The sequence below is a fragment of the Colobus angolensis genome, unplaced genomic scaffold (assembly GCF_000951035.1).
Source record: "Colobus angolensis palliatus isolate OR3802 unplaced genomic scaffold, Cang.pa_1.0 Scaffold238, whole genome shotgun sequence".
Classification (NCBI taxonomy): Eukaryota; Metazoa; Chordata; class Mammalia; order Primates; family Cercopithecidae; genus Colobus; species Colobus angolensis.
In genome coordinates this window covers 629,310-639,499 of record NW_012115577.1, presented here as the reverse complement: position 1 = coordinate 639,499, position 10,190 = coordinate 629,310, and the positions used below count along the sequence as shown (strand labels likewise).

The window sequence follows — 10,190 nt, the reverse complement described above, 5'->3', positions numbered from 1 at the left end:
AGTCTAGATTAAATCAGCCGAGGGTGCACAGGTGCAGTCTAGATTAAATAATCAGAGGGAGCACAGGTGCAGTCTAGATTAAATCAGCCGAGGGCGCACAGGTACAGTCTAGATTAAATAATCAGAGGGAGGCACAGGCACAGTCCAGATGAACTCACCTGAGGGAGCACAGGTGAGTCAGGAGATGGGAATTGGGACTGGGGTCCTTGGAAGAATCTAACAAGAACATTTTCCTATAACAAATGCTATTTGATTTAATTTCTGTAACACAAATAATGTATGCTCATTGTAGAAAATGGAAAATAGAAAAAATCAGAAAGAAAAATAAAATCTCTCTGTATACTCCCTAGTCCCCAGGCAATCATTTGATTACATCTCCCTTTAGCTTTCCTTTTTTTTTTTTTTTTTTTGTAGAGACAAGTCTCGCTATGTTGCCCAGACTGGTCCTCCTGCCTCAGCCTCCCTAAGTGCTGGAATTATAAGTGTGAGCAACTGTGCCCACCAGTTTTCTTTTTCTATGTCTGTGTTTTAAGCCACTTATTGAATTAATACTGTATAGATATTTTAACAGGCATTTACCCACATTATTGCAAATGGAGCATGCCATTTATGGGGGTAAGGATACCAGGAAACACTAGAGATGCTCTTTTGGGAGAGCGTGCTCTGACAGAGACTCCAAGGCATGAGTCGCTTAGCAAGATGTTCTCTCTTCCTCCTTCTCTCCCTTCCTTGCCTTCCTTCCCTTTTTCTCTTTACCTCCCCCTCTCTCCTTCCTCTCTTTCTTTCTCTCTCTTTCTTTCCTTTCTTTCTTTCCCTTTCTTTCTCTCTTTCTCTTTCTTTCCTTTCTTTCTTTTTCTTCTTCCCTCCCTCCCTCCATCTCTCTCTCTTTCTTTTCTTTCTTTCTGTTTTTCTTCTTTCCTCCTTTTCTTCCTTCCTTCTCTTTCTTTCTTCTTTTGACAGACTCTTGCTCTGTGGCCCACGTTGGAGTGCGGTGGCATGATCTTGGCTCACTGCAACCTCCGCCTCCCAGGTTCAACTGATTCTCCTGCCTCAGTCTCCTGAGTAGCTGGGATTACAGGCTGCTGCCACCATGCCCGGCTAGTTTTCATATTTTTAGTAGAGATGGGGTTTTGCCATGTTGGCCAGGCTGGTCTCGAACTCCTGACCTCAGGTGATCTGCCCACATTGGCCTCCCAAAGTGCTGGGATTACAGGTGCGAGCCATTGTGCCCAGCTGATGTCCTCCCTTTCAAATGAGTGAATGAAGCAGATGGTGGGCTTTGGCACTGTGCATCATTCTGATGTTGTGGGATTTGTTATTATTCTTTTATCCCGACTGAGCATCCATCCACAATGTCTTGTGCTAAAGTTGGATTTTCCCTTCTGCACCTCCTGCCTATTCTTCAATGACCAAAACAGTTCTTTTCAGGCTATGATGGTTGGATGTGGAATGACTATCTCCTGGTGAAAACTTCCTAGGGAAGTAAGTCACTACCAAAGGTAGATCGTCTGGGGAAGAGATGCTTCTCTTGTCCTGGGGGTTTACACTGATTTGCCTCTTGGCTGTGTCAGGACCAAGGAATCCCTTGAGCTTTACCTCAGCTTTTTACAATCTATGGTTCCACAACTGTTTGATGCAGATCTAAAATTCTAAAATATTGTTATCTGAGTCTAGTTATGGACTGTGATCCTGTGGTTTAATGAGAACTGGTATCCTAGAATTGGTGGGCCAGAGGCCTTCTTTCAACATCTTTTCATCTCAGAGCTCAATTACTTAACAGCGGAAGTTGCCCCTTGGTGTTCCAGCCTGCGGAGGTCACAAATACATTTGGTTTCTACTTAATGTGCATTATGAAATGTTGTTGGCAAGGCTTCTAAGGAGTTTTCATCAGTCTTGTTCTTTCATTCATTATTCAACAAGTATTTACAAAATGCCTCCTATGGACCAGACACTGTTCTAGGCTGGAGACAGTGACAAACAAAACAAATAAAAATCCCTGCCAGGCCAGGCCAGGCACAGTGGCTCATGCCTATAATCCTAATACTTTAGGAGGCTGAGACAAGAGGATCACTGAGGACCATAGTTTGAGACCAGCCTGGCTGACATAGTGAGACCCTGTGTCTTAAAAAAAAACGGGGAGAGGGGCACAGTGGCTCACATTTGTAGTCCCAGCTGACAGGGGGCTGAGGTGGGGGGATTGCTTGAGCCCAGGAGGTCAGGGCTGCAGTGAGCTGTGACCATGCCACTGCACTCCAGCCTGGTGCAGAGTAAGACTCTGTCTCAAAAACAACAACGACAACAACAACCCTGGCCGGACGCGATGGCTCATGCCTGTAATCCCAGCACTTTGGGAGGCTGAGGCGGGCAGATCATGAGGTCAGGGGATCGAGACCATCCTAGCTAACACAGTGAAACCCCATCTCTACTAAAAATACAAAAAATTAGCTGGGCGTGGTGGCACGTGCCTGTAGTCCCAGCTACTCAGGAGGCTGAAGCAGGAAAATCACTTGAACTTGGGAGGTGGAGGTTGAAATGAGCCCAGATCACACCACTGCACTCCAGCCTTGGCGACAGAGCGAGACTCCGTCTCAGAAAACAAAAAAACAAACAAAAACAAAACCCTTGCCATAGTGGAAATTTAATTGTATTTATCACATATCAGAAAGTGATGATCAGAAAGTGGCCCAGGAATGCAGAGGCTGCTGTTTTCAAGAGGGTGGCCACAGCAGGTGAGAGGTGGATGGGGCAGTCAGGAGGGTAGGGCTACTGCTCAGGCTCCCCTTACAACCAGGAGAAGGACAGGGCAAGGCATGAGATTGTTTCAGAGACTACAATGTGGATTCAACAAACATTTAAACAGCTTCTGTGCTCCAGAGTCTGCCATGGTCCATACTCCTTTAACCCTCACATTCAGCTGGTGCAGTCAGCATCATGGTTCTTTACAGTTGAGAACATGGAGCTTCAGAGCACTTAAGTGACCTGAGCAAGAATGCAAAACTGTTGAGGGACTGAGCCTGGATGCCAAACCTGTCCTCTGATTCTTTAAGGCCAGTGGAAATTGCCCTTTGCATTGCTGCCAGCTCATTTATTCACTCGATAGATAGTCATTCATCCCTTATCATGTTTAAAAGCCTCTGGGGCACAGTGAAAAGTCTAATTTTGCCAATTACTTAACCTCTTTGCATCTCCTTTCCCCACCTGTAAAACAGTAAGATCACCATCCTCACTTCACAGGTTCATAATTATTTGATTAAATAAACAAATATATGCACAGCACCTTTCAGGGAGTCCACACATGTTAGTGTCCTTCCTTCTCCAAAAGACTGGGCTGACCTATTGGCTGTGCACTGTGGTCTTCACCAGCAACGAACTGGGCCCAGGAGCACAGATGCATGTTCAGATTCTGTCTCGACCTCTTACTTCCTGGGTGTCCTTGAGAAGATTACTTAACCACTCAGAACCTTGTTTCTTCATCTATACAACTGGGAGAATAGGAAATAGTTCTCAACCTCAACAGGTTCTTGTGAAAAGTAAGTAAGTTAACGTATGCCCTCGCTTGTAGAACCTGCCTGTCTCATTGTAGAGGTCCAGAAAGGTTGCCCGTTGCTATTGTTGTGGGACTATGTCCAGGTCACTTTTCCTCCATGAAATGTAAATTTCTCAGATGTAAAATAGGGGAACTTGACCGCTTCTAAAGAGCCTTGTGGAGCATTGGGAGACCAATCACCATAGAAGAGAATCCAGAAAGAGAATGTGAGGCCACCAGCCACGTCCCGGGGTGGGGAAGGTGTCCAATAAATAATAGCTATTACTGGTATTGCTGCCAAGGAGATCACGTAATGGGATTGGGACAGCGGCGCGCAGGCCTGATCATTCAGCCCCCTTCTCTCCCCTCACTCTCAATTCCTTTCAGAGACTTGGGCTTCTCTATTAACCTCACATCCTTCTTGTCCCGCCCATATTTCTTTCAAGGACTGAGCTCCCCGGGCCGATTCTGCCCATCAGCAGGCAGGTGGACTGTGGTTTCTTGTGATTGGGAATAGGTCCAGGTTCTGGTTGCCGCCTTAAGCTAACAGGGAATGGAAATCTCAGTTATGTAACGACACTATCTCTTTCACTCTTTGGTGATCTCTTGGCCTTCACTCTTTTGGCTAGGTATCAGAGACATTTCCTCTGTCTCCATCAGGTTGTTTTTCCCTGGAATTAAGGCGTGTATCTGTCCACTGATAGGGGCGTTTTCTCTCACACCCTGTCCTTAAACATAGTCAGTCCCTCCCACAAGCTAGTTGCCTCGTTTACTCCTGTCAGGACCCCCAAGCAGATCTCTTTTCCTTTCAAGATGGCCCCCTTCATCTATCCCCAGTTGGCTTTAAATGTGTGAAGAGGGGGACCCAGTGGGGTGACCATAAGGGTTGGGTCATCTCATCCATTCCCCTCATCCAACTTTATCACCAAAAGGAAAACTTCCCATCCCTTTCCTCTACTCATCCTCTATTCTTCTTACACATCTCTCACTCACAACCTGTGTCTACCTGCTAATCCCTATGGGAAGTTCTGCCAGAAGTCTCACCTCAATTTCTCACACTGTTACATTTGGGATGGTGTTAGAATGTTATGGAAAGGTGGAGAGTCTAAAGTTTATTCCTGGTCTTCTCAGCTATGCCATGGAAAGGAGACTCCATTCCATAAGTTACAGACCCTAAAGGGGCACCTACACAGTAAAATGCTGGTCCATACATGCCCTCAAAACCTTACCATTGGATAGGCGTGGCAGGGAGTGGAGGTTGGCAGGCACGCAAACAACTGTAACGTGAAGTTGAAGGTAACAGGACAGAATGATGAATAAAGACCTTTTCAAGCACTGAAATGAAGCTGGATTTAATCTGTTTAGGCAGATCAGAAAAGATGCCCTAAACCCAGAAGGCCTTGAGATGGGGAGTTGAGGAGATGTGGAAGGGGATGAGGTGGCATGCTTGCTGAAGGTACAGCCTGAGTCCAGGGGCTGGAGGTGAGAATGGGGGGTAGATATCATAGTATTCAAAGGAGACTGACTGGGGAGTCATACTGGGGGGAGCAAAGAGATCCCCTAGAGAAGGAGGTGGGAAGGGGGAGTTGGAGAAGATCATGGGGAAGTTTCTTATTTGCCTCTATCCCTCCACAGGTGCTAATACATTCCAAGAATATCAGAAAACTGGGGAACTCTCAACATCTGATGACATATTTCCCCTCACTCCAGGCCTTGTTTATAGTATCCCTTTGGATGACACTGTTCATTCAGGACAAAGACCTCCAGAGCTCCCTAAATCTACAGAAATCCATGAGCGAAAACGCCACTGCAACACCACATGCCATTCTAAGCCAACTGACAAGCCTATCGACAACTCCAAAATTACAGACCACAAAAGCTCTACAGATAATCATGAGGCTCCTCCCTCTTCTGAAGAAAACTCCAGCAATCAAGGGAAAGACCCAATGATCCGGAACCAGCGCTCTGTTGATCCTGTTTACTCCACTATCACACATAAAGAATCCTCTGAACAAAAACATATAACGCCAGCACCCAAGAGCAAAATAAGTTGTCATAAGTCCACAACAGGCAAATCAATGGTAACAAAAAAACCAGATAAAACGGGAAGACCTTTGCAAAAGTCCATGAGTATTTTGGATAATAAAAGTACAACTTCCTTCCACAACTCAGGCAATTCACAGACCAAGCCAAAAAAAATATGTTTTTCAGAAAAAACCACAGCAGCCTCAAAAACAACATACAAGACTACAGGAACCCCAGAAGAGCCAGAAAAAACTGAAGATTACAGAACAACAGTTGCCTCAGACAAGCTCCTGACAAAAACTACAAAAAACATACACGAGACCATATCAGCCAATGAGGCACAATCTCTAGCAAAGCCTACAGAACATGGAGAAAGGACAGCCAACGAGAAGACCACACCATCCCCAGCAGAGCCTACAGAAAATGGACAAAGGACCCCACTGGCCAATGAGAACACCACAACATCCCCAGCAGGGCCTACAGAAAATAGAGAAAGGACAGCCAATGAGAAGACCACACCATTCCCAGAAGAGCCTACAGAAAATAGAGGAAGGACAGCCAATGAGAACACCACACCATCCCCAGCAGAGCCCACAGAATATGGAGAAAGGACACCATCAGCCAATGAGAAGACCATACCATCTCCAGCAGAGCCTACAGAACATGAAGAAATGACCCCATCGGCCAATGAGAACACCACACCATCCCCAGTAGAGCCCACAGAATATGGAGAAAGGACACCATCAGCCAATCCAGCAGAGCCTACAGAACATGAAGAAATGACCCCATCGGCCAATGAGAACACCACACCATCCCCAGTAGAGCCTACAGAATATGGAGAAAAGACTACATTGGCCAACGAGAAGATCACAGTATCCCCAGAAGGGCCTACAGAACATGGAGCAAAAACTACATTGGCCAATGAGAAGATCACACCATCTGTAGCAGAGCCTACAGAACATGGAGAAAGGACCACATCACCCAATGACAAGATCACCCCATCTGCAGCAGAGTCTACGGAACATGGAGAAAGGACCACATTGGCCCATGAGAAGATGACACAAGTCACACAAAAGTCTACAGAACACCCAGAAAAGACCATGTCAACCACAGAGAAAATCACAAGAGCCTCAGAAAAGCCTACACTACACTCAGAGAAGACCAGATCCACCAAAGAGAAAAACACACCAGTCCCAGAAAAGCCTACAGAAAACCTGAGGAACACCACACTGACCACTGAGACCATAAAAGCCCCAGTAAAGTCCACAGAAAACCCAGAAAAAACAGCAGCAGTCACAAAGACTAGAAAACCTCCAGTCAAGGTTGCAGGAGACAAATCTCTCACTACTACTACTTCTCATCTAAATAAAACTGAGGTTACTCATCAGGTGCCCACTGGTTCTTTCACCCTCACTACACATAGAATGAAGTTGAGTTCTATCACATCAGAAACCCCAGGCAACGTGAGCCATCCACACCTCAATAAAAATGACTCACAGAACGATATCCATGCTGGACAGATGGGGGAGAATGATTCATTCCCTGCATGGGCCATAGTTATTGTGGTCCTGGTGGCTGTGATTCTCCTCCTGGTGTTCCTTGGCCTGGTCTTCTTGGTAAGGGACAGATGTGCCCCATGGAAATCAACCTATGGGATAGGGAATTGGGGACACATTAGGGGTCAGAGTTACAGGGAATAATGAATCTAGGAAAAGAGACATGGCAGAAGTGGGAGGAACAGTAATAGAGGGAGAGTTTTGGTGAAAACTAAGGAGAAAGACAATAAATACACAGGAGGTAAAAAGTTGGAACTGGAGAGAAGGCTGTGGCTGAGAATGAAAGGGCGTGAAAGAGAAAGTGTCGGGGTTGGAGAGTCTGGGGTATGAGAATAGGAGGTATAAGGACAAGGAGAATATGGTAGTGGGGGGAACTGGGACTTATGGTATTGGATCTAGAGCTGGAATAAACATCAAGGTTTAGATGGAATCTTGAAAATAGAATGAAGACCTGAGGTGAGTGTTGAGAAAAACAAATCACAGATAGTTCTCATTTCTCCTTTCTTATCCCAATCACAGGTCTCCTATGTGATGCAGACACACCGCACACTAACCCAGAACACCCAGGACAATGACCCAGAGGATGAGGGTGGCCCCAATTCCTACCCAGTCTACCTGATGGAGCAGCAGAATCTTGGCATGGGCCAGATCCCTTCCCCACGGTGATCTCGGAGTAGGAGCCCAGCCCTGGCTCTTCCATGCTCTGCCCCTTTCCTGGATGAGGAACTGGACTCACAATTTCTATTTCCTGGACTACAGGAAGGGCAGAGAATACTGACGGTTACCAGTATTAGCCCTTCCTCTGTTCTTCATTGAAACTGGTTGGGGAATGAAGTGATAAGCAAGGAGGGTGTAAGTTTAGGGGACAAAGAACAAAGAATGAATAATATGAGCAGACATTCTCTGTAGAATGTGATGGTCTGAGAATGAAAAGGTGTTTGATGGACATGTCGGGGGACCAATGCAGAACTGCACTGAGTCCTAAAGAAAGGACAGGAGCCTTAGAAGGCAATGCCCCAGACCGACTTGTGAGTGGCGATTATGAAGAAAGGGAGAGACTGAGGGCAGAGTCTCTGGGTTTCAGAAAAGCATTGTTATTTCTATTCACTATTACTTAAGAGTTTGTGTGTAAACAGGCTCATCTCTGAATTCTCAGGACCCTTGCCTCCGCCCCATTTTCTTAATGAAAAAAACAAAAAAACATAACAAACAAAAAAACCAGATCCAAGAAGAAAAAAGAATTTATTTCCTTCTCCACTCTCTCCATGCCCTAGAGAAAAAAAAAGTTCAGAAGAAATCACAAATCTCTCTCATCCACATGGTTGACCCCTCTTCCTCCCAAATCCCTTAGTTTTCCTAAACGTCTACAGTGGACACCCTGTTGGTTCGGCTTGCTGGGTTGTGGGTGGACACACAAGGAGGGGATTTTTGTTTGTCCAGCAGTCTCACCCACTGATCTCCATCCCAGACCTTCCCTGATGGTGTCTCAGCATTTATTTTCCTGTCTCTTCCACCAAAAGTCAGCTGTGGCTTTATCTCGTAAAAGTTACCCATCTTCTCTACCATCCCCATACTCTCCCCTCCCACCTTCACCCCAGATTCCAATTTTCCTGCTTGTAGGCATTTCATCTATGTGTGTTTTCTAGATTTTCTCTCTCTTTTTCTTATGGCCATTTCACCTTATTACTGATTGGGCAGATGGGAAAAGGAGAATGATGATGATAGTTTCCTTCTACTGACCTTTTTTATAATAAAGCATAACATGTTTATAAAGGGCATCATAGTTATTAGACTATCCATTGGGAGAAAGTTCTGACTGGTGTTCCTGGCTCCGGCTGAGACCTTACAGAAGAGGAGGAGCCGGAGGAGCTGGAGGGCAGGACTCGCAATCTATGGAGGGTCAAGAAAGGGGAGGCTGAATTTCTATTGTTCCAAAAATGGCTCCTTTCTGGGTTTAGATAAGAGCCAGCCTCAGTGCAAGCCGGGTTTATTCGCATGGTGGCAAAATGAGTAGAAAAACCTGTCAATTAAAAAGCAAGTATTTTAAAGCACCTATTATATACTCTGTTGAGGATATAAAGAAGTATAAGACATAGTTCTCACCTGAGACACAAAGATAGGAAAATTAAAATTAAATAATTTAACAAGAGTTGTCACAAGGTAGGTGCTATACAGAATAAACAGCACCCTAATTCATTAAGCCCAACTCCGTGAGTATCTGCTATGCCCCCTATTTATGTTAGGACACCAGTCCTCCTCCAAAACCATTCTGTGCCCACGTCAGTCCCAACAGAAACCTCCCATCACCCATGCAGCCTTGGCTCTCTTACCAGAGGAAGATGGCATCGTCACTAACAGAAAAGATGCCCCACTTTGCTGCCAGGCTCCTAAACATAACTCCATCCAGAATCAAACAGCGGGGCCACAAGTCACTCACTATCTGTTCCTTTGGGCATCCCCATTTGCTGAAAGCTGGAAACCTATCATGGTCAGTAATCCCAACCCTGACACTGATGTCATTGAACTATCTGGCCCTGGCTGGGCTGGGAAGGCCCTTATTACTGAATCTCCCACCAGAAACCCACTCTGCTAAGGGCAAGATTGAAGCTTGACTCTCAGAGAGCGGGCATGCCAGGTGCCAGAGGGACCCAGATTTAGGCCCCTGGAGAAAGGAAGTAGAGGGACACCTGGGTTCCGGAAGGGGCTGGAGAGCCCTCGAGAAAAGGAGGAAGACGCCTGGATTTTAGTTATCTGGGCAGGTGGTGACTCAGCCTGTGGCATCTGCCAGGACAGGAGTGTCTCTCCGCCCTGGGAGAGATGCAGAGACCCCTAAACTCAGCCTGGACTCCAATTCAAAAACAAAACGAAATAAAAACACCTCTGCCCCGAGAGTCCTAAATATCCAACCGGACAGACCCCTCCTCTATCAAGACACCAAAATGCAGCACTAGGGGTCAAACGGAGATGGAGAGGTTCTTCGCCCGGCAAACGCGGACTGTGGGCCTCGGGGCGCGGCGGGTGTCTCCTTCCCACTCCTCTCCCCTCTCCATTCCCCGCTAATTTTCACTTTGAAATCCCGGCGG

The 10,190-nt window shown here is 46.2% G+C and overlaps 1 protein-coding gene across 1 annotated transcript in view; it reads left to right on the top strand.

Annotated features, from left to right (window-relative positions):
* The window catches only part of DPCR1 (diffuse panbronchiolitis critical region 1), a 12,284-nt gene extending 3,401 nt beyond the window's left edge, over positions 1–8,883 (top strand). Inside the window, exons 2-3 of the mRNA XM_011945065.1 lie at positions 5,162–7,167; positions 7,627–8,883. Of these exons, the coding sequence (XP_011800455.1) occupies positions 5,162–7,167; positions 7,627–7,773 (2,153 nt within the window). The 3' untranslated portion in view covers positions 7,774–8,883. The remainder of the gene's footprint in view (positions 1–5,161; positions 7,168–7,626) is intronic.
* The last annotated feature ends 1,307 nt before the right edge of the window (positions 8,884–10,190 follow it).